Here is a 25,539-nt window from a genome sequence, read left to right as displayed (position 1 = left end):
TTCTGGGGACCGGGGTTCGAATCCTGCTATGGCAGATGGTGAAATTTGAATTCAATAAAATATATCTGGAGTTATGAATCTACTGATGACCATGAAATCATTGTCAATTGTCTGGCTCACTAATGTCCTTTAGGGAAGGAATTCTGCCGTCCTTACCTGGTCTGGCCTACATGTGGGTCCAAATCCACAGCAACGTGGTTGACACTCAATTGCCCTCTGGTAACTAGGGATGGGCAATAAATGCTAGCTACCCAGTGAAGCCTATGTCCAACAAATGAACCAAAAAAAAATTTTGTCTACTTTTCTGATCCTTTTTTTATTTGCCTTATTCTGTGTGGGTAGTGACTTTTGAAAAGAATTGTGGTTTCTTGGTCTTCCTCATGAGAGGCAACAGATTTTTGATGCCATCCATGTTGGCATTGTCCATAGCCGTGGTCCATTCTTTGCTCTGCTTTCTGCCATTACACGTGCTCCTGTAAACTCCAAAGAGCAGTCTGGCAAAAGACGGTAAAACCGTCCGGTTTCACCCATGTCAAATATGTCTCTTTATGCATTTACATTCAAGACATGGACAAGACCATTTAAGAGCCAGTCATCTGTCATTGTTGTCATAATGGCAATGCCCTCACCACTCGCTGAGCAGAAGACAATGTTGTGCCTTGTCTTGAATCAGTCCAGTCATCCATCATTGCATGTAAATTCCATGTGTCCCAGCTTCTTCACCATGGTGACTCCCCTTCTCTGCAGGATGGAGCTGGAAATTGGCACATCTCTGCTTGGCCAGCATGGATTGTACCACATTAGCAGAGCTGCTTCGATGTTGGCACAGATGGTCATTCTCTCCTCCTCCCCCTTTGCTGGAGAGAATGCCCATTTGTTGAACTGTTCCAAGATGTTCTCCTTGGCTTTCAGAATTGTGGACAAATATGATAGCAGAATTCCCAGCTTTCTTGCAGTGTCTACTTTCTGTCACTATTTTCCACCTGCCCTCTCAACGTTTCGCTCTGGTTAACAAAATCTTTAACTTTCTCACAGGTCTTGCCAGGTCTAGTTCCACAGAGAAATTTGAGTGCACTTAGCTCCAACCAATCTGCTTTTTTGGCACAATCTTGTGACCCCTGATTTCAGCATTATTTCTCTTGTCAGCACCCAGCAAAGGTTTGGCTAATCCAGATCAATCATTATGGAATTTCAGCGAGTCATGGGCATTGTTCTATTGCTTTTGATAATTCTGCCAGTGGGAATAGTTGTTAACATCAACAAAGCAGAATTTCATGCCACCTGAGAGTGAGTCATCAAGAGTTCACTGTGCGTTGATTTTAATTAGATCATTACAGTGAAAGCTTTTTAGAAAGCAAAATCTTGTCCAATATATTTTGTATTGTTGGCATTGTAGGGATTCCTTTCTCCTTAAAAGGTTATTGTTCAGTATGAGGATCATAACAAACCCTTCAGACTGTTGCAACCAGATCTCAAAACAGTCTCAAAAAAGCTAGAGAAAGATTTCTATTTCACTTGGAAGGCTGGCAACAGCACCTACTATCAGAGGTTGGCATGGATAGAGAGGAGCAGGATCTTAGATAGCACAGGGGTACAGGTAACAAGAGTTATGAATGAGGCTGTTTATTTAGGTAGAATTCTAGGCATTTGAGAAATTAAGCTTGGACAAACTAGAGCAAGGGTTTCAATAATGGTTGGGATGAAACAGACAGATTTTGTTTTAGGATGAATGTGCACAGTATTGATGTAGGAGTGGATGTGGAGTTTGAAGCTATGGTCAGCATTGAATAGAACAACAAGGTTATGCACTGTTGAACTGATGTGAACTTAACTTTCATTGTTAAGCTGGACTGCATTTTGGCTATCATCAGCATGACAATGTTTCCAAGCTTAAAAAAAGTTTATACATTGATCCGCAATCAAAACAATTGAAGCAAGAAAGATTTCAGCAGGTATTAAATAGGAACAATATAAACCAATCTAAACAAAGTGATTTGTGGCTTAACTGCTTTTTATCAAAAATTGCTTTGAAGATATGGCTGGAATTTTATACTAGCCACCCTGTGCACCCCATCTTGCACTCCAATCTAACTTCGCTTATGGAGCAGACATTAAGAATCAGGTGGCGTGGGAAGTTTCTGTTTCCACTGGTATTTTACCAGTGGCAGGGTAGGTATGGGCTGGCTCACCTACCCACCCTTTAGCCACTCTAGGACCCCAACAGAGGCTCTCCTAACAGTGATTGCCACTCTGACTTATTCCGACTCCCCCACCCACCTCATCCTGACCTCCCGATCACAGCCCTTCCTAACTAACCAAAGAGAGGCCGCCGTACTTGCAGTCCAGCCTCTGTGCCATTCCACATGGGGGACTGACTGCAGTTGCAGCAGTGGCCACCACTCCCATTGCTGAGACTGTGAGCCATCTAATGGGCCAACAGCTCTCTGAAGGAGGACACCAAACACATGGCACAAAAGCCATTACCTAAACCACTTAGCAGTTTAACAATAAAACAAAGTCAGATTTTTCTGGCTGTGCAGAGACGGGCTTGCTGCCGAATTTCTTTGGGTGGGCGAAGGGGGGTGTGGTGGTGGTGGTGACTGTACGTGGGGACAATGCACAGTTTTCCACCCCCCTCCATGAGGACAATGCCATTCCTTCTGATGAAAACATAAATTTATTCATTGTATTGGTGTTGAATGGAAATTTAACATGATATCTGCCATGTATTGAGTTTCCTTTGTTTGATAACTCAGAATTCCAGTAGTTAAACTGTTGAGATGTCTAGCATTTTCCTGGAAATTTTGGTGCAAAAATAATGATTTATGTAAATTGATGGGGCAACTGAGGCTGATGGATGATTCTAGTTGAGACAGTTCATAATGTGATTATGATTTAGCAATAGAAAGTTGTTTCACAATTTTGAAATATAAAACTATAATTGGTAACTTGAGACGTTGAAGAGATGTAGTCAGCCAGGTACATATTTGTGTCTGAGAAGCTTTTAGCTGTCTCTGTCCATGTTTCCCAATATATAAGTCCCTGGCTTATTCAGAATATTTGTTTACACCTAGGTGATGAGTAGCAATTTTGAGTCATCATAGATGTTGGTTTGTGCAAATCATTAGGGTTGCAGAGATAAATGGCATTGCCAATGTTTCTGTCTGAAGTTTTGGTGAGTGAAACTGGTTAGTGTACTGCCTTTTAATGTTCTTAATGGTGCAAAAGAAAGTAGAACAGGATATGACTTTTGATCTGTTTTTACTATTAAGAACATTGCAGAATTGCCAGAACAGGCAGATAAAACAAAATTGCATCAATATTGAACCCTTGGAATTTGTTGAAGAATATGTCCTTGCTAGTGTTGGATTGCTGGTCTGGATTGTATTCACCTCAGTAAATGCCAGTCACTTGGCTCACGTACTTATCAGTTTGTTGCAGTCTGGGAATGTTTCCATTGACTGAACAGAAGCCTGTCGCGCCTATATTTAACAAAGGGAGCAAGTCGGTGTCTAGCAAATGTATGCCAATTTGACATTCAATACTTAAAGGTATTATTAGATATGCTCTACACAATGTTTTGAAAGAGTGCTGCTTATTAGGGATTCTCAATATGGCTCTTGAAAATACAAATCATGTCTCGGCAACTTGACAGGAAGTTTTGAAGAGGGGACAAAGTTGTTTGATGGTAAATAGTCTATACAGGCCCCAACACTTAAAGCATCCTTGCTTATCCTCAACAGCTGCCTTGCCTGATGTATATTAAATGCGCCAGCTATTTTGGGCAGTGCTTCTATGTTGTCTTTTAACCAGCCTGGTTATTCACTATTTCTGGTCACAAAATTAAACCAAACCCATTATAAACTTTTGAATAAAAAGATGAGAACCAACGTGCCCTTTCAACTCAGTTTTAACTATCATTGGAACAACGTTTCCTTGAATCCTAAAGCTTTTTGATCTCCCCTGTTTTTTCTTTTGCTCCCAATCTCTGCTCTGGTGTTTGTTGAGCATCACTGGTCTTAGTTCCGAACCTTAACCTGTCAACTCCTTGTGGGATAATTTTCCCAGGGATGGTTTAGAGCTGGGAAAATTATAAAGTAGTGAACTGAGCCAGCTCTCTGATGCTTCCTGTCTCTGGCTGCTTTTCCCAGGAGCTGGCTGCGTGCCTGGGTGTCAAACCGCTTGGCTGTGGCGAGAAGCCAATTGCAGCCATTATGGTATCAATTAACTGCCATTTTCCTAGGGCAATGGCAGTTTGCTGGAGACGTTCTGGACCCCTGCTGTTTGTGCAACTTTTCTCGTTACAGGAGGTGAAAGCACAACGAGAGGGTGAAATGCCATAAAATGAATATGCAAAGCTTTCTTTAAATCAGTCTTGGTTTCATTCAGCACGTTCACAGGCTAAAGCAAGCATTTCCCTTGCTGACGGATCTGGGTGTTTGGACATGTCTGCCTGTTCTAGTAATGTATCTCCATTTTGTGGCACTCTTACCTTCTCTCTTTGGAGCAGAACACGCAGTTCTTAGTGAGGGTGCCAGTCACCCTTTTCTTTTGCGTCTCTGACCTTCCAGTGACTGGTACCAGTCTGCCCATGGTATGGGATGGCACTCCTAGTGGTGGTGGTGGTTGCTTAATTGAGCACCTCTGGGAAGCTTGTGTCCTTTCTCATACCATTCCTCCTTCTGCATTTCAAATCCTGAACTCATTGCTGGAATATTAATAACAAAATCAGTTTGCTTGTCTTCCACCCGGATGTCAGACCTCAGCTCTGCCGTTTTTGCATGGGCCTTGGTTACAGAGTCCGCCTGGAACAGCAGGCCAATTAGGTTGACACAAATAATCAACATAAGTCGGGATCTGGGTTATGACCTTAGTTTGAAGCAACTTTAACTATGATTTGGATGAAGCCATTGTTAATACAATCCTTCTACCTTTGTGACATCAGCAAATTTTTATGTGGGAGTTCAGATTTGGGGGAAATACTTTGAAGACTAATTTTGTACTGGTGACTGGACTCAGTGTGGAAGAAGTTCTTATGTTGATTATGTCAATAAATAAGGCATTTACGTCATGGTAATTCTAGATTTGTCTGACATGCTTGAATGCAGAACAGATAGAGACCTACCTGGTGCCTCACTCATAAAATGCTTAAAATTCAGGGGCATTGTTATAGGGCTTATAGAGATGGTAAATAGGTTGATGAGTATATACGGTCAAGACCGGGAAATACAAAGCCAGAATAAATATAGTTTAGAAATCACACATCACATTCTATGTTAAGAATAATGCTTGGCTTTTCTCCACCTGCCTGTCAGGGGAATATCTTGGCGGGACCACCACATAGATCAATTCCAGGGTATTTAGTAATCATTACAGACTTGGGGCAACAAAGCTTAATGACTAGAGGAATGTAAACCAGGAGAGAATGCTTCGGAGGCGACGCAGACAAAGTTTTAAAACTTCTGAAGGGAGTGAGTTCCATCAGTTTGTCATAAAAAAAAATACTTACGTGCCAAATGATTTTCTAATCTGCAAGCTGAAGAACCTGAATTGGACAGGACAGATGGTCTGACATGTGTTTGCTTTAATGCAAGGAGTATGACAGGTTAGGCAGATGAACTTAAAAGCTTAGATTACTACATGAAAGAAAGATGTTGTGGTAATTATGGAGACTTGGATGAAAGAAGGGCAGGACTGGTAGTTTAGCATTCCAGGATTTAGATGCTTCAGGCGAGATAGGGTGGCAGAAGAGGTGGGGGTGTTGCTTTACTGATTAGGGAGAATGTCACAGTTATACAGAGGGAGGATACGTTCGTGCAATCATGCAGTGAGGCCATATGGGTAGAACTCAGGAACAGGATCAGTGCAATCACACTGTTGGGGTTGTACTCAAGACCTCCTAACAGCCAGCGCGAAGTGGAGGAACTGATATGCCAACAGATTATGGGAAGATGTGAAAACAGCAGGGTTGTTGTGATGGGTGATTTTAAATTCCCCAATATGGACTGGGATTCCTTTAGCGTCAGGGGTTTGGATGGGGCTGAGTTTCTTCAGTGTTTCCAAGAGTGCTTTTTGAGGCATTGTGTAGTTATTCCACCTCGGGAAGAGGCTATCTTAGACCTGGTTCTGAGAAAAGAGCCCAGACAGGTGATTGTCTCAGTGGGGGACCATTTCTTGAACAGTGATCCAATTCTACCAGATTCAAGATACTTATAAAAAAGGGTAGAAGTAGTCCCAGAATGAAAGTACTGACTGTGGGAAGGCTATCTATGATAGTATTAGGCAGGAGCTAGGGAATGTAGACTGGGGACAGCTGTTTGAGGGTAAATCCACATCTGATATGTGGGAGGCTTTTAAAAGTCACTTGTTAACAATTCAGGACAAGTATGTCCCTGTAAAAATGAAAGATAAAGATGGCAAGATTCGGGAACCCTGGATGACAAGAAAGATTGTGAGCTTAGTGAAAAAGAAGGAGGCATACATAAATTTCAGGAAATTGAAAATGGACAAGACTCTTGAGGAATACAAAGATGGCAGGAAAGAGCTTTGAAAGGCTAAAAGGGGCCATGAAATGTTCTTGGCAGGCAGGATTAAGGAGAATCCCAAGTCTTTTTATCCATATATAAAGAGGAAGAGAATAGCTAAGGAAAGAATGGGTCCATTCAACAACAGTGGAGGGAATTTGTGTTTGGAAGCAGATGAGGTGGGTGAGGTCCTTAACGTATACTTGGCATCAGTATTCACAAAGGAGAAGGATTTGGTGGATAGTGAATATGGAAAGGAGGATGTTAACATTCTAGAGCATGTTGAGATAAAAAGGAAGGTGGTATTGGAGGTTTTGAGAACACTAAGGTAGGCAAATGCTAGATAGGGTCTATCCCAGAATACTAAGAGGCGCAGGAAGAATTTACTGACGCATTGGCCAAAATCTTTGTATCCCCTTTAGCCACGGGGTGAGGTACCAGAGGATTGTAGAGTAAGTAACGTTATTTCTCTGTTTAAGAAGGGCAGAAGACAATCCGAGAAATTATAGCCCTGTGGCTAGCACTGCTGCCTCACAGCGCTGGGGATCTCGGTTTGATTCCCAGCTTGGGTCACTCTGTGCGGAGTCTGCACGTTCTCCCTGCGTTGCATCAGTTTTCTCTGGGTGCTTTGGTTTTCTCCCACGGTCTGAAAGATACCTTGTTAGGTATATTGGCAATGCTAAATTCTCCCTCAGTGTACCCGAACAGATGCCGGAGTGTGGCGACAAGGGGATTTTCATAGCAGCTTCATTGCAATATTAGTGTAAGCCTACTTGTGTCACTTAAATAAACTTTAAGGTAAGATCTTGCCATCAATGCAAGTTAAATCGATGTTTGAGCTTAGGCCCCCATCCTGGCCACCTTCGAGGTTCTTTAGCACCTAAAAGAAAATTGACATTGCAGAACTTAGGAAAGGAAGGACTTCACCAACATAATTGGAGGTGTTAAATGAAGGCTGACTATCTGGTGACAAAACAACAGTCAAATAATTGGGAATATTTTCAAAGTAAGAAGTAAATGGAGGTGCAGGGGAGTTAAGGGGTTTTGAGAGTGAGAGAGGATAAGTAACCAGATTACAAGTGGGAAAGTTAGTAGGGTAGAGGATACTCAACAAGTATTGATTACAGTGACCCAGCAATATATACATGTACCTTTAATCTAGCAGGGAAAAAACTAGCATAATAAAAGGAAGAAAATTAAAGTAAGATGGTTAAATTTGAATATTAGAAGCAGTTTAAATGTAAGCGTGGAACTGTTCATGGCAACTTGGAACAAAGCATGGTGGGAACATCAGAAATGTGGTAAACCCATAGGACAGAAATTAATTTAACATTTGGGGTATTGAGTACGGGGAACGGACAGAAAAAAAGGCAATGTCATCATATATGTCAGGGTCAATTGGAGCATAAAACAAATTGATCCTATGGGAGGAAATGAGGTACATAAAGAACCACTTTAGGATAGAAGTTTCCAATGGGAAAAAGATCCAAGCTGCTGCTTGGGATTTTCTAAAGGTCAGCACGAGGAGGATAGATTGCTTTGTGAGGAGATAGAGTCATTGAGAAATAGGAACGTAATTGAAAACGGAAACTTCAACCAACCGAACATAAATTGGATTCTCAGGAGGTTTGGAGTTAGAGTTGGTAAATGTAATGCATGACTGTTTCATGACTCAAATGTGCAAGACCAGCCATGAAAGCTAGCACTCACCTTAATCTAACATACTTAAATGGCTCAACAAATTTCAGTCATGCAAACCACAGGTAACGTTGCTGCAAATTTAAAACAATCTTGGGATTTGGCTGTAAGATGAGGAAACAAAAGAAATTTTTAAAAGAATGAAATAAATGTAGCAAAACAGGAAGTTTATTAATATTTCAGTAGATGACAAACTCTCAAGTGTTAATACTGAGTACGTAAGACAAATGCAAAGCTGGATTTTAACTCTGTGAGTAAGATCCAGTAGGGCATAGGAAGCTTGAAAGTGGGTGCAGCATGCATGTGAGTGACTTTTAAATGGGACGCCGCATTACCGTATTCCTGGGTTTTGTTACCATTTGGCAAGATGTCAGCCAGCTTGAGGTGACATTACAGGGACACTCCAAACACATGCAATTTGCTGTAGTTGGAAGCACAAAAGGAGGAATTCACAAAATAGACTCCAGATATTCAGGGACCTGCTTTTAGTAACAGCTCCCTGAATGTGATGAGAGGTCTGTAAGAGCCCAGAAAAGGAATTGCTCCAGAAGAGAAAAGCCAAAATAGAACTCATGCCATCCAGGAATGTCACCAAACTACACATGTTTATGGGCATGATCAACTTTACTCTACAGACACCTTCAAAAATAATCTTCCAACACAAGTGTTTTCAATAAAGCCTTTCATACAAGCAGACAAGAAAACAGTTATGAGGCAAATTTGGTGGTATATTTCCCTGTCGTGTTGTAATTGTACCTTCTCCTGACTTACACGATTTTGTTCCGGGAATTCCACTCTCCCACAGATAATTTGCAAAAGCCATGTTAATATCAGTTGAATTGAGCAATTAACACATTCAAATTGACACCCCATCTCTGTATATGCAGCTTCGTGTAATGCACTTAGAATCATAGAACCCCTTCAGTGTAGCAGGAGGCCATTCTGCCCATTGAAGCTGCACTGACAACAATCCCACCCAGGCCATATACCCTCGACCCCACATATTTACCCTGCTAGTTCCCCTGACGCTAAGGGGCAATTTAGCATGGCCAATCAACCTAATGCATGCATCTTTGGAATGTGGGAGGAAACTGGAACACCCGGAGGGCATGGGGAGAACATGCAAACTCCACACATGCAATCACCCAAGGCCAGAAATGAACCTGGGTCCCTGGTGCTGAGAGAAGCAGTGCTAACCATTATGCCACCGTGCTGTATAATAGGAGCTGGCTTCCTCATACACTCATATTTTTCCAGGTCTTAACTCAACCCACACGCTTGCTTGCAATAAAATCTACCAACTGCCCTTCCAGCACCGCTGCCGCCCTTGCCCCTCTCCTACCTCCATCATGAGATCAGCAAGCTCAGACTCAACAAACCTGATCATAAATGGGTTAACGTGTTAAAAAGGGAAAAAAGATGTCAAGTTGCTTGAGCAAAGGTTTATTTCGGAGTTTGGTTCTCAAGGAGTTGATGTATTGGGAAAACTGAGATCCCAGGACGAGATGCTCCCAGAGTATTGAGCAAGACTAGTGAAGTTTATGAAGCACTGCAAATTGTTTTAATAGCAATGGATGCCAAGGAGATAGCACTTGATTAGAAACAGGCTAACATGATCTTTGTTTTCAGAAGAGTGATAAAGCATTATTAAAACACTGTTTTAAATGAGGAAGAACCTTCATGGCCAACTTCCTTAAGTTTTTTTGAGGAAGTTAAATTCACAATCGTTAATCCCACAAAGTTATGTTTTCAGACTTCCAAAAGGCATTCGATAGTTCGATGAGTGCCTAGTATGCTCAAAGCCCCATGCCTCTGAGCTTAACTAGCATTTTGCAAGCATGGGCTGTCTTGGTGTGGTCTATATTTTGCACGTCGCAAAGAGCGAAAGGGACATGCTGTTTGATATGATAACATGTGGCAAAACAGTGTGTCCAAAGGTCGATGTGATTCTGCAATTGGACGACATTTGCTAAGTAATCGTCAATGTGCAAAAATTACGCTTACAACTAGTTAAATATTGTCAGTTGGGCTCTGTGTGGTCCATTTGAGTGTACTGGAAGTTGCATATATTAATATGCAGGACCCTGCTCCTTGTGGAGAGAATATTTACATACATTTCAGCTAGACAAATAAATTATAATCATTTGCTGGCTCATTCCAAAGGGCAATGTCCCGACTAGAGTCCAAACAGCTTTGTTTAAATTGATAACAATGCTTGGCAGTTAACTTTCATTCATTATTAACTGGTGCATTCTCCCTGGTAATGGTTCTACCAATCAAAATTTATTTGCCAACCAATCAGCGCCCTCTTCTCATATAGTATAAAGTTGTAATTTCCCCTGATGGTGGTATTCTTGCAATCATCCTGATGAGACAAAAAGCTTCGACAAAATGTCCTTTTTCAACAATACTCAAATTTTGTACTACAAAATGACCAACGTTCATTTTAGTGATGTCTTAAAATGCAATTTCCATCTATTATCTAGAGTTAGAAATATCTCATTAGAAACTAAATGTGGCACCAAGGCGAGAGACAATTTCTAAGTCACTAATCTGTTAACATACTCAGATTCTGTTTGTTCAAGCCAATCTCGCAAATATATATTTTGGTTCAATGCTGGTTTTGCTGCTTATGGAAATTTGTTGTCAAGATGTTCAACAAATGTATTTTTGATGGGCTGTGTGGGGGAAGTGCAGGGAAAATTTAAGAGACTGAATAGCTTCACTATTGCATCAGCTTTGTTAACATTCAAAATATTATCTTGCCTTCCAAAAGAACTTCCCCACAATGGTGTCCAGTATCTCATTCTAGTTTGAGAGTACAATTCCAGGATCCTGCTGGGTTACTAAAAATGATTAGAGAAGTAGGAATTTTTTTAAAAAGTTAGAAAATTTCTCTTTTCCAACAATGTCCACATTTTTCCAGCCACAAAATTCGCATAAGGAAGTATTTGACATCTGTAACAAAAATTTATTCTGCAATCTTTTACGCATTTTGAGCTCCAGAGAAGATGTTGATTAAAACTTTGTGAAACACAGCAGTATTGCTCTGCGGTTTGCCATTGCACTGAAATACAGTGCTGTATAATTAACAGTTCTAGTGCATCCAGTTTAATTTTTCATATGGGTAGCATTTTGGAATACTTCAGAGCTCGCTGCCACAATCTGAATTTACATACAAATATATTGTAGATTGATCAGTTCTTTCAATTTTCAAATATTGATCCAATCCCTGCCCTGTTCTCAGTCTGTTCCATTAAAAGTTGAACATTGTTGTTACGGTCTTTTTATTTCATTTATTGATAACACTTTTTTTTTTGTACCATTATAGATGCTGTTAAACCATCAAATCCCTCTGGTAATGCTGGTACTGAGGTACCTCTTTCTGTACAGCCTTCTGTTCGGCCAGCAGTTTCCATGGGCTCGCTACCTCCCCCCTATCAGCCCATCAGTGTGCGACGTCTGGCATCGTTATCCAGCCAGGAAGATCCACAGGATTATCTGTGGCTAGCCAACTGTGAAAGCAAAAAGCCTGAACCCACTAGGTAAGATGAGTACTTGGGAAGAGTAGCAGTATCATTTGTAAACTCCATTAGGGCCACACTATTTAATCTGAATTCCTGACACAACTTCATAATTTGTATAACTGGAATATTATTCATATGAAATGTGAATAGAAGTTGTACTTTTTGTCAGTGGTCATTGATACTCTTGAAGTAATTTTAAAAAATTCTGTTAAGGCTACTTGTTTTTTGTGGTTTGGAGTTGAGTTTTCAATTGATTTAGGCATAAGGCAAGTTCCTCTGTTGCATTTTGGCCACTGATATCAGGACTGGGTCTCTAATGCTTATTGCTTGCAATGTTATAGGAGCTATCAAATATTATTATCTAGAGATGCTGAAAAAATGCAGAAAGTTGACTTTTATGGTTGTGCCCTACTTTATTGATGGATTTAGTTTGTTGCCTGACTAACTTACATAAACTGTGACCAGTATGATATAGTTGAAAATAAGAGAATGATGTTTGGTTGGTCAAAGAGGAGGAAAACTGGGAGGTGAAACTGTCCTTACCTTTCCTCTGTTCAGTTTCTGCATCTTTGATGCTGTTACTCTCAAGCTTTGTCTCTTTTCCAAAATCTCTCTCTCTCTCTCTCTCTCTCTGATTACCTGATTTCCTTAATTCAGTCTTTAATCTCCTGTTCTACATCAAACTTTAAACCTGTATACATTTTCTTTAAATTAACTTATTAGAATCATTATGCCATTGAAACTGAAGTTTTTTAAAAGTACTTCATTCTAGTTGTGTGTCCAGCAATACAGAACAAAACAATTCTTTCATCCAAATTGCACAGATTCCTAACCCTAACTTATTAGTGAAAATAGTCTCCAGATGAAATTTTGTCACAACAATACCACTATGTTTCATTGGAATGCATATCTCCTCAGGAATGAAAAGATCTATCCCAGCCAGATTTCCAAATGTCAATAAACAAAAGAGATTAGAAGTGGGACGTGCAACCAGTTACCCAGCTCTCTTTCAAAGCTGCAATAATTGCTACAAATAAAAGAAAATTCCTGGAACACTTAAAACTACTTCTTTGTGTTGTTTGCCTTATGAAGATGACCTTGTTCATCATCTGAGATGTTTGGTGATGTTCCAGAGGGAATGTATGTGACTGCTCATGTTGATCTCTGCCAGAAGGTTCTGCTGCATGTAGGATCGATAGATGATTGAACTTCGGATGAGTTGCTGGTTCAGAATTTCCCCTCGTTGCATTTTCTCTTCACCTCCGATATGCACTTGCTTTCAAAGGAGGCACTTTTTTTTTGTCTGATTATGCCAGATGCAGAGATCCTGGATAAGTTCCTCCAAGGACCCAAATCAACATCAAAACTCCAAAGCAAAGCCTTGTAGTGCTTCCTTTGGCCGCCACGAGAGCATACTCCAGACTCGAGCTTTCCATAGAAGTGTCAGACATTCTGGCTACATGAACGGCCAGCTACAGTTGTGACTGTCTCAATATGGCATTGATGCTTGGCATGCCAGCTTGGGTGAACACCTGACATCTAATCTGCAGAAGTTTCCAAAGGCAGGTGAAGTGAAAGTAGTTGAGCTTTTTGGCTGGTTCACAGTCCAAGCCTGGCATGCGAAGAGTGAGTAAGCACGACTACTGCTCTATAGTAGGCAGACTTTACTCCTCCATTCCCAAACTGATGATCAAAGTCTCCCAAAGGCTACAGATGCTTTGGGAAATTATTGCATGTGTCTTGTCATCAATATAAACAGCTGAGATAAATGAACATGTCCACTGCTGATCGATCTGGTCATGGACTGAAATCTTTATCGCAAGATAGGACTTTCCTGGAACAAGCTAGTGCTTTATTTCAATTTTCTTTGTGCTAATTATCAGGCCAAAGCTGTGGCATGTATTGGAGAACAAGTCCAGATTACATTGCATGACCAGCCCTGAACTGGCAGTAGTGCACAGTCATCAGCAAACAGGAGATCACAAAGGACACCCTTGGAGACCTTGCTCTTTGCCTGGAGCTGTCTCGGGTTCAGCAACTTCCATCCATGCAATATCTAATCACAGCATGGCAATGAAAAATGTGCTGAAGAGGATTGGTGCCAGCACATAGCCCTGTTTAACTCCACCAGTGACTGGGAATGGGTCAGAAGATTTGCCATCATTCGGGGCATGTGTGAGCATGAAGACGTGGAACTGTCGAACAATTGTAATGAATGATCACTTAATAAACTGTGTGTTAACTGAGGCAGATTTAAGGATGATGAAGCCTGCAGCAAAATACCCCATCCTTTGCCAAAAGCTTGGGGCATGTAGCCAAGTGTGGTAACCACTTAAAATGAATGCAGAAGAAGATTACTGTCACATGGGCAAAAGTGGAGTGAATCAGCAGATGTTGCATGAAATATGAAGTGTAAAGAGGAACTAAGTATGCAGAAAGGAAAAGATACTGCAGAACTTGAGAGGGGGATAACCAACAAAGAGAAAGACTGGACACGTGTCCTCACTCAGAGTCTCCAGTGATTCTATGAAGTGTCAGCTTTTTTATATGTTAAAAATGCTGTATTTCAGTTTTGGAGATCGGCTAACACTATAATCTCTGACTCAGAGTTGAGTGAGACTAAGTTGCCAGGAGCCTGGTCACAGATTGGTCTTTAATGAAGTTGCAGAAAAAGCAGGGTACAAGCAAAAATCTGCGCTGAAGAATAGCTGGTGCATGTATGGTTCTATTATTTTGGCATGATTGAATGATGTCATGGAAGGGTTTTAATCTAAGAACAAGCATCTTAACATTGGTACTGCATGATGGCACTGGGCCAGTAGAACACGGCAAGGGCAGAGCTGATGGAAGTGCAGGAGAATTGAACCTGCACTAGATTCTTCAGAACTGTCATGGCAACCATATTCTATATGGTTTTGCAGCTTTTATTCTTTAATGCTTAGAAATAATGTTTCAAAATATGTTTTAGAAATGCATTTATATTGAATTTACTTACCATGTTATGCGAGATAAACATTTGACAGAACAATTAGTACAAAATAAAGTAGTTGAAACACAGCATTAGGACCTGTAAATTGAGTATTTATAGATTTTCTCAACATTTACCAGCACCTTTTCTATTTTACCATACCATTAACATTTAATATGCCACTTTTGCACTTTGTTTTCCTAATTTCTCTTTCATGCATCAGTGTCACAGTCTTATTATTTTTCAGTTGAAATACAATGGATTCCTTCAGAAACTGAGAATCTAGATTTGGTGTTTGAAAGGTCGTAATTGACATCTGTATCCCCCTCAGTGTTTACCTCACTGCTGTTACAAGCTTTGTAACTTCAAAACAACATATACCTCAATTTTGTAGAACAACACTACCTGTTTTTGCCTTTTACAATATTATTCATAAAACATTGCAATCCTCTTATTATAGCAAGAGGATTTGAGTAAAGGAATAGGGATATTTTACTACAATTCTATAGGGCGTTGGTGAGGCCACACCTGGAATATTGTGTGTAGCTTTGGTGTCCTTATCTGAGGAAGGATGCTCTTGCTATAGAGAGAGTGCAGTGAAGGTTTACCAGGCTGATTCCTGGGATGGCAGGTCTATCGTATAGGTTAGGATTATATTAACTGGAGTTTAGAAGAGTGAGCGGGAATCTCATTAAAACTTATAAAGTTATAACAGAGTTAGACATTGTGGATTCAGAAAGAATCCCCCGACGGTGGGGGAATCCCGAACTAGGGGTCATGGTTTGAGGATAAGGGTAAACCTTTTGGAACTGAGGTGAGGAGAAATTTCTTCAGCCAGGGTGATGAATATGCGGAATTCACTACTACAGAAATTAGTTGAGGCAAAAATGTTGTCTGATTTCAAGAAAATATTAGATATTGCTCTTGGGGCTAAAGGAATATGGTGGAGGATCGGAATATTGAATTTGAGGATCAGCCATGATCGTGCCGAATAGCGGAGCAGGCTCAAAGGGCCTAATGGCCTAATCCTGCTTCTAGTTTCTGTTTCCATGTTCCTAATATGAACAGCAGCTAGTGCAAAGTGCTGCATTGGAATGCATCTGTTATAGAAGCGAGAAGATTCAAAACAACGTGATGACAAAGAAAAGAGAACACTGATATTGAATCTAAAGTTTATACCCATCCCCTGTCTGCAACTGCCTATTAATTGATATTGTCTCTTTAACCATTGGTTCTGGTCCTATTGCCTGGATGAATGCAGCTCCAATGATACTCAAGAAGCTCAACAACATGTAGGACAAGGGAGCCTACTTGATTGGCACCCCCCATCCACCAGCTTAAACATTCACTGCCTCCACCAGTGACGCACAGTGGCAGCAGCATGTGCTATGTACAAGTACATAGCAGCAACTCGTCAAGATGCCTTCATCAGAACTTTCCAAACTTGTAACCTTATACCATCTAAAAGGATAAGGGCAACAGATGTATGGAAACACCACCAGGTGCAAGTTCCACTCCAAGTCAAACACCATCCTGATTTTGAATTATATCGCTGTTACTTCATTGTCACTGGGATCAAAATCCTGGGTTTCCCTTCCTTAAACGCACCATGAGTATTCCTACAAAACATGGACTGCAGCGGTTCATGAAGACAGCTCACCATTACCTTATAAGGAAGCTCAAATCATCATTTTCCAAATGTTCTAGAAGCATTTCATATAGCCAAAGCAACTGTCATAACAGACAGTTTGATCCTGTGATGATAAACTGCAGAATTTCTTTGAATAAGCTTCTCTATTCATATTTGTGTTTTATGAGCTGTTAAATTTCTAACTCTTAAATGTTAAACTTTGATTCTGTAAGCACATAAATGGTGAAAAGATGGTAAAGAGAAGGGATGAGGCGGTTTAAGGACCAAAATGGGAATCTATGCATGGAGGCAGAGGAATATGGCTGAGGCACTAAATGAGTGCAACTCTCTCTATCAAAGAAGATGATGCCAAAATCAGTGAAAGAGGAGATAACAGGATTGTCGAAAGATGGATAAGGCTGTAACAATTAGTAAGTCACCTGGACCGGATCAGATGCATCGAGGATGCAGAGGGAATTATGGTTGGAAATTGCAGATGCACTAGCCTTAATCTTCCAATACTCTTTAGATACAGAGATGGTGTCAGAGGACTGGAGAATTGGAAATGTTGGACCTCTGACTGGAAACTAAAGCCAATCAGTTTAACTACGGTGATGGGAAAGCTTTTAGGGATGATAATGATCTTTGGAATAAAATGAACAATTACTTGGACAAGTGTGGATTAATTTAAGAAAACCAGCATGGAATAGTCAAAAGCAAATTGAGTTTAACTAATTTGATTGAATTGTTTTGCTAAGATATCAGATGGTTGATGAAGGTTGGTTGATGTAATGTACGTGGACTTTGGCTAGATGTTTTATGAAGTGCCACATGATAGATTTCTCAGAAAAACTGAAACACATGGAATAAAAGGGACATGGCAGCATGGATTCAAAGTTGGCTGAGTAACAGGAAACAGGTTTAATGGTTAATAGTTATTTGTCAAACTGGAGGCACGTATATATGGTGCGGTTCCCCAGGAGTTGGTACTAAGGCCACTGCTTTTCTTGATATATTTTAATGACTTAGACTCTAAGGGTGCGCAGGGCTCAATTTCAAAAGTTACATATGACAATTAGTGGAAACTGATGAGGACAGTGATCGACTTGAAGAAGCAGTTGGCTGGAATCGGCATAACGTGGCAGGTGAAATTAATGCAGAGAAGTGTGAAGTGGTGCTTTTTTGTAGAAAGAATTAGGAGAGGTAACATAAAATAAAAAATTCAATTCTAAATAGGATGCCGGAAAAGAGAGAACCAGCATATGTACGCCCAAATCATTGAAGGTGACAGGTGAGGTTGAGAACGTGGTTAAAAATGTTTAAAGGATGCTGGGCTTTTCAAATAGAGACAGAGTTCTAGAGTAAGGAATTTTTGATGAACCTTTAAAATCAAACATCGGTTTGGCTTCAACCGGAGTATTTTGTCCAGTTCCAGGTACTGCAGCCTTTTCGGGTTTTTCGAGAATGGCTCTGGAAATGAGGGACTTGAGTTATGTGGATAGATTGTGCGAGTTGGGGTTGTTCTTTTACGAGAAGAGAAAGTTGAGAGAAGATATAATAGAAGTGTTCAAAAACATGAGAAGCCTGGATAGAGCAGACAGACAGTAATTGTTCCTGTTGATGGGACAGTCAAGTGCCAGAAGACGTGAAGGTAGTTGTCTAAAGAATCAACGATAACATAAGGAAAAACACTTGCACAGCGAAAACCTGAGAGGATGGTGAGGGATACCATTTGGTCTCAAAGGAAAAGCACCTCAAAGAGAACATTTAAGGCTATGGGGAAAGAATGGGTTCAGCTAGTTTGCTCTTGCTGAAAGCTGACACAGATACGACAGACTTGCCAAAAGGCCTGTAAGTAAACCATTCTGTAAGTGAATATGTGAACAAAACGTATGTGATTGCAAACATCCATTATCTAATCAGACTGATGCAACCACTAAGCAAGCAAGGCAGTCACCTGGAGTGGCAAAATTTGCATTTGGTTGGTGGTGGCAGGGGGAAACAAAAATATTGAATGAACTATTCCTGAAACTACATAGACAATCCAACGGACTTCAAGAGTGGCAATCAGATGTCTAGATATATTCACGTATGTTGACATACATATAGATTTCCATGTATTTACATTGTAGCCTTTGCCAAAAATTTGTATTCCTCATTGCAACATGACTGTTCTATAACTGTAGACCAATAAATAATATTGAAGAATGTAAATTGATCCAGCTCATTTGATCACAATGGTCATGGGTGTATAAAATTATCTAGTAACTGTGCACTTCTTCTAGTACATATCCTGTGAAAAGTGTAGAACAATGAGAATACACAATCAGTATCATAATATTCTCCATTTTTATGTAAAGAATGCTCAGAGTCTACTTGCCAATGAATCAGTGCTCTTCTCATGTAGTGTGAATTGTTCTTTTACTGTCCTGATGAGAAGAATAGTATTTCTTTTCAGCAATACTTAAGCAACGTACCACCAAATGACTAAAATAAATTGGCTTCCAGTAATTGTGTATTTTTTCATTCTTGAGATATTTTTATAGCTTAGTTTTATCTATGGCACTGGCCCTTAAAGGAACAATAACAAAGTAATCTGCTGTTGCAAAACAAATATTTAAGAGTTACTTAAGTACGTTGGAAATTAGCTGTTGTTTATTTAATGTTTCAAGTTTATTCACTTATTTGCCTGTGCCTTGGTCAAATTTTATATATTTCATTCTGTTTGTGTTTTTTTTAACCAATTCTAATTTGACAGGATATGCGCAAAATTCATTGTATTTCTGTAATTGGCTGCTTTGTCATCAGCTGCATTTCAGAGGAAGATGGCACTTTCATATAAATGTCTGCTTCTTTTTGTTTAAGATCTTTATTACATTCTGCACTGAAATTAGATTTAGCCACGCCATTTTTATGTTGTCATCTTCCATTTCCTCTGTGAAATAGCCGAGCATCATCATTTACCACAGAAGAGGGGGACGAGTATCTTCTGCTGGAAGATTTTGAAAGCAAAAAGCATCCGATTCACAATCAGTGAGTTTAATGAATTGCAAATGGGTCTATAGTGAAAACATGGACCCGTATGCAGTTCTCAGCATTTCAGACTTGATCTGTGTGCCAGAAATGGTTTGGCTTTCCACTCTGCAAACTACACTCTTGCCACTGCTTGAAATTCTAACCTTGATATATCTGCTTCCTACTAACTTTACAGTGGCTTTTGTGAAATTACGTCAGAGTTTCTGGGAAATGGCATGGCGTGGAACTCGTGCTTGGTGAATCCTGAGTCCAGGATGGTAAAGGTTGCATGGCACGCACTTGTCAATCAATTATTAACCAATGTAGACCCTTGAAGAAATGTTTTATATGATCCACTAATCTAATTTGTTGAAATGGATCGCTACATGAATTGATTCTAACTTTCATAAGTTGGTGGTAAACATATTGAATAAAGCTGAATCCAATGATATTTAAACCTGTCTAAATACTCTAGTGCAATTAAAGGAATGTTCCAAGATGAGGCATAGTGAATTATCTTTGAATGTTATGTTAGATGGAAAAAATGTCAGCTATACCTTTTTTTAAATGGTTGACTTAATCAGAGTACATTCTAAATATATGCATATAATGTATGTATCCATATTACATGTATGTGAAATATCCAGTGTCTGTGTACTATATTCAATTGAACATTGAAGCCAATTGATTGAGGCTGAAAGTAGATGATGATGATATTCCCAGAAGAAGAGTACAATCTCTTTAAGAGCCTAGTCTTCAAAAATAATTGTACTTGGATTGGAAAGCCAGTCATGCATAAAAGGGGAGGGCTGAAAAGAGGTAGATACTGAAACAAGTTAGGTGTTGAAGAACTGAAATGTGGATCTAGGCCCTGTATTGGTTCCTTACTCAATAATAACAATAATTAAGTTTATTTATTAGTCACAAGTAAGGCTTACATTAACACTGCAATGAAGCTACTGTGAAATTCCCCAAGCCACCACACTCCGGCGCCCGGTTGGGTCATTGCATCTAACCTAAGAACTTGTTTTTTATACACTATGTCTAACAATGAAATGATTCCAATGCGCTTTACAGAAGTGAAATAAAATCTGACACTCAGCCATATAAGGTGACATGAGGGCAGATGGCCAATAGCCTGGGCAAAGGGCTAGATTCTAAGGAGCGTCTCATAAGAAAAAGGAGAAATAGCGAGGTTGAGGGTGGAAATTGTGGAGTTTAGGGCTTGGGAAGCTAAAGGCACAGCAATCATTCATGGAGGAATTAAAACGGGGAATACTCAAGAGCCTAGAATTGTAAAAGTACAGATATCATGAGGGTTATGGTGGAGGAGCTTACAGAAAAAGGGTGGGGCTAGGTAAGGGACAGATTTGAAAACCAGGAAGAAAGTTTTGAAAATGGAAGCATGTTTAATAGGGAGCCAGTTTAGATCAGTGAGAACAGGGGTGATGGATGAACAGGACTTGGTGCAAGCAAGAACATGGGCAGCAGAGTTTTAGCTTATCTCAACATTACATTGCGTAGAAAGTGGGAGGCTGATGAGTGTATTTGAATCCTCAGGTCCAGACGAACAGATGAGTTGAGACAGATGAGGTAGAAATAGTACTAGTGATGGAGCAGGTTTGTGATCAGAAGGTCATCTCAAGGTCAAACAGGTTGTGAACAGACTAATCAGTCTCAAACAGTTGCCAGAGAGTGGGATGGAATTTGGTAGCTTGGGAATGAAGTTGCCACCGAATAGTTACAATCTTCCCAATATTTAATTGGAGGAATTTTCTGCTGATCCAGTCCTGGAAGGTGGATAAGCAGTCTGCAATTTAACAACAGTGGAGAAGACAAGAGAGGCGGTGGTGAGGTAGAGCTGGTTGTCATCAACATACCTGTGAAAACTAATGTTGTTTTTCTCCATGATATTGCCAGGGGCAGTATGTAGATGCGAGGTAGAAGGGGTCCAAGTATACATCTTTGGAGCATAACGGGTGTAACAGAGCAAAGAGAAAACCCATTGCAGATTACACTCTGGCTGCAGTTAGGTAGTTAAGAGTTGAGACCAATGAGTGCAGTCCCCCTCAGCTGGACGATAGTGAACTTGCATTGGAGTAAGATGGTATAGTCAACTCCGTCAAAGTCAACAATTAAGTTGCTCTTTGAAACAATCGTTATGGACCAAGTGTGCTGACCTTTAGTGGTCTCAAGGACATCAATATATTTTGTTAGACATTGACTACGTCCTAAGGCAATTCCACTAAGGAACACAACCTCTAAAACCTTATTGGGTGAATTGTAGGTGTTCTATAGATAGGGAACCCAAAGAAAATCTTAACAAGCCAGCTAGTCCCTTTGTGTCCAAACTGATGAAAGACTTTTGTACCTCATCTGTATTAAGAGCTAAGGACCTCCATGCTGGTCCTCAGAACAATAGCCCTGTGGAAAGTTCAGTGAAACCCTCAAGTATATGTCAAAGGAAAGGTAGTCAAAAAGAACTTGGAAAATTGGGTTAACCCAGTGCCTTATACTATGCTTGCCATTAGTGGGGTGCTTAAGTCTTTAATGAAGTATTCCCTGGTGACCTGTTCTGTGGACAAGAGTCATGCAGATTCCTTGACAGTGCTAAAGAGGAACTCTCCAAAAATATTGTTGAACACATAGTGAAAGTGAGGGAGTGGATCAAGTTGGTTATTCCTGTGTAGTAACAGGAAAGCAAGGTCTTTGCTTTGTGGCAAGAACCTTATGATGCTACAGATGGTGCACTATAAAGATCAGATGCTTTCAGAGAAGGCATCCTGAACAGATCTACCACACAAACATCTTTAAGCTATTGAGAAGAGAGGGGCCTATCAGTGGTGGAGAAACTACCAGGGAACCTGACACCAAGATACAGAGAATACAAAGAAGAGTTTACCTCTCTGGTGAACTGACTGAAGATCAGTATGGACAGGCACAGGATGTGGACTAGACTTTGCATTTCCATCTCAGCCCAGGAGGACAAGGGCAATCTGATGTGTGCTAGTGGCACCAGCTGAACTGACAATAGAAGTAAGACCTTACAGAATCCCAGAAGTCAAACAAAAGGAGGAGAATTAGTTAAGAAGATGGAAATTGAACAAGGTATCCTAATTTAGTGCTTACTTGATGGTAGTCTAGGTGGATGTGGGGTAATGATTGAAGGAAACCAATTATCTCACCACCTTGGAACAACAACATCTTGGACATTGCCGATCCTTGTAACAGTTCACAAGCTGTATTTTCAGTTGCTGGCAGGGTGGAGAACAATTTGAAAATGGCAACCCTGGAAGGCATTCCTGCTTGGTAATGCCTGCTTGATGCACTCCAGTTTTTAAAGCGAAGGTGAGGTGGGGGAGTGGAAGGGAGGTGGGAACCAGTTTGCCTCTAATTAACAGCCTGTTAAGCTCTTGATGAGCTTGTTAATTGGCCGGAGAGAGCAAGAATGAAATTTTCAACGTGGAAACGATGAACCACTCGTAACTATGGACCGGGTTATGAGTGGGTGTCCAACAGTCACTGCCTAGGCTCCAATGTGCAGATTGCTAATGCTTGTGGATCCATAAATCCAGTTTTTGGAGTTGGCATTAGTAATATGCATGTCATAGAACATAGAAAAACTGCAGCACAAACAGGCCCTTCGGCCCACAAGTTGCATCGAATGTGTCCCTGCCTACTAGGTTTACCTATAACCCTCTATCTTACTAAGTCCCATGTACATATCCAAAAGTCTCTTAAAGGACCCTTTTGAATCTGCAGGGTCATACCGATGTTTAACGTTGCAGCAGTTAATTTTACAAAAGGAACAAACAAATCTGTACACCTTTGCAGACGTTATATTTCAAAATTTTCAAGGTAACTAAAAAACTGCCTGAAGATAAGTAACATAAGGCTTCCCATCTAGGTTACTTTTGATTTGGGGCTTTTTTTTTAAGATCACATACTTAATTATTTGAACTATGGAAAAATATGATAAATCTAGTTGTATGAGATATTTTGTTTCAATGAGAGATGATCACTGAATCACTCAACGTGTAAAAATAATGAATGAGCAAGATGTTAGTGTGTGGATGAATTGAGATACAAATTACTCATGGAAACCCAAAACTTTTTAAAAGAAGTGGACCAATATTTGTCACTTTTTTGTGGACTTGCCTGCACATTGCCATTACAGGTTGTTATTGCAGTTACCAGAAGTTGAGTTATATTTGCATATTATAGAATGGCTATAGCACAAAAGGAAGCTGATCAGGCTGTTGTGTTTGTGCCAGCACACTGCAAGAGCAACTCAGCTAGTCATCTTTCTCTGCCCTTTCCCAATAACCCTGGACAGTTTTTCAGATCATAATCTAATTCCCATTTGAAAGCCACAATTGACTCTGCCCATGACACACTCTTAGCTAATGCATTTCATGTTATCCCAACCATGTGTTACATGAAAATGTTTTTCCTCGTAGCACCTTTGGTTCTTTTGTCAAACACCTTAAACCAGTGTCCAAACCCGCAGTAATTACACTCTGTACCAGCCATACTCCGGTGGAGAAATTGTTCCCATTCGTGAAAAGATCAGGAATAAGACACAGATTTATGGGCGGCACGTTGGTACAGTAGTTAGCACTGCTGCCTCACAGCTCCAGGGGCCTGGGTTCGATTCCTTGGGTCATGGTCTGTGTGGACTTTGCATGTTCTTCCCGTGTCTGTGTGGGTTTCTTCCCACAGTCTGAAAGATGTGCTGGTAAGATGCATTGGCCATGCTAAATTGCCCCTTGGTCTCCTGGGATGCGTAGGTTAGAGAGACTAGCGGGGTAAATATGTTGGGTTATGGGGATAGGATCTAGGTGGGACTGTTGTCAGTGCTGACCTGACAGGCCAAATGGCCTCCTCCTGCACGGTAGGATTTCTGTGATTTAAAATAATTCTTAAAGGCAGCAAAAATGTTCTGAGATAAAGCTGAGATAAGCAGGCCTGGAATGCACTACCTGAGAGCACGGTGGAGGCAGGTTTAATTCAAACATTCAAAAGGGAATTAGACTACTATCTGAAAAGGGTGAGTGTTCACAGGGAGAAGGTGGAGGAATGGAACTAGGTGAGTTGCTCAGACGGAGAGCCACATGAGTGGCAGTGCAGACATGATGGGACAAGTGGCCTCCTTCTGTGCCATAACAATTTTATGATTCTGTTTGTTTGGATCAAACTCCTTGAGAATGTCAGTAAAACTAAAATAGTGCAGATGCTGAATCAAAAACAGAAAAGGCTGGGAAGACACTGCAGACCAGTCAGCTTTGGGGAGAATGAATTAAATTTAGTGCTTCAGGTGAAGGAGGGTCTGTTATCTCGCCAGATTCTGACTGGCCCTCTGTGTGATTTTCCATTTTTTTGTTTTTCCATGAAAATGCTGCTGTGCAGTCTGACATGTTCTCTCATAATGTCATGGCGAATTGTAGAAGTACAATTTTTGTTCTTCTACCTTTTCCTCACGCTCCATGTCAGAAAATCCAATCAAGCAAATAACTTCAACTGTGTCCTTAATTCTTTGGTGCACCATATCATGGTCTTTGACCATGAATGTGTCCAACAAAGAACACTTAAAGGACCAGTTGAACTCGTTAACCTGCCTTGCGAAAGACTAGCTATTCATTTAATTTGATGTGAATAATGTACATGATTTTCATAATGGGATAAGATTCTCTAATTTATTTCTAAGAGACATACTTAATAAAGACAAAAGCATGAGAATTAATGTGCGAAAAAGAGGGAGAATTGCACGCTGGCAATAGTACTTTTTGAAAGGATTATCCAGGTTGGATTTAGATTTAGTATATCTGTCATATTCCTTCAAAGACAATTTAAGGAGCAGATGTCCTCCATGTATCAAAGCCTAAAATGACATTAGCAGTGATGCTTCTGTCTATAGCCCAGCTGTAAAACCAAATTTATCGGTGATCAAAAACTTGTTTGGAACTTCATTGTGTTTGGAAACTATAAAGAGTTACTTTGCTCCTAGAATTATGATTAAACTGTCACAATTGCACAATCTCCATTATTAAAACATGACTAGACCCTAGTTTCCATCCTTTAAATTGTTGCCGCATTTCCCAATGGCGCATAACTTTGATTGAAGCAAATTTGATGTATTGCTTGAAAAAAATACTATTCTGTCGAAGCTTTTTGTCT

General features: G+C 40.3%; 1 protein-coding gene across 5 annotated transcripts in view; it reads left to right on the top strand.

Annotated features, from left to right (window-relative positions):
• The window catches only part of gab1 (GRB2-associated binding protein 1), a 198,203-nt gene that overhangs the window by 138,905 nt on the left and 33,759 nt on the right, over nt 1-25,539 (top strand). For 3 of the 5 annotated variants that reach the window (XM_080193956.1, XM_080193938.1, XM_080193973.1), the window contains exons 3-4: nt 11,554-11,767; nt 19,294-19,380. In XM_080193956.1, coding sequence (XP_080050082.1) covers nt 11,554-11,767; nt 19,294-19,380 — 301 coding nt within the window. The remainder of the gene's footprint in view (nt 1-11,553; nt 11,768-19,293; nt 19,381-25,539) is intronic. The other 2 variants (XM_080193964.1, XM_080193946.1) reach the window with 1 other exon arrangement.

This window comes from Carcharhinus amblyrhynchos, chromosome 1, assembly GCF_965287045.1.
Source record: "Carcharhinus amblyrhynchos chromosome 1, sCarAmb.v2.hapA, whole genome shotgun sequence".
Lineage (NCBI taxonomy): Eukaryota > Metazoa > Chordata > Chondrichthyes > Carcharhiniformes > Carcharhinidae > Carcharhinus > Carcharhinus amblyrhynchos.
Note: the sequence above shows the minus strand (reverse complement) of the source record. Positions and strands in the feature narration are given on the sequence as shown.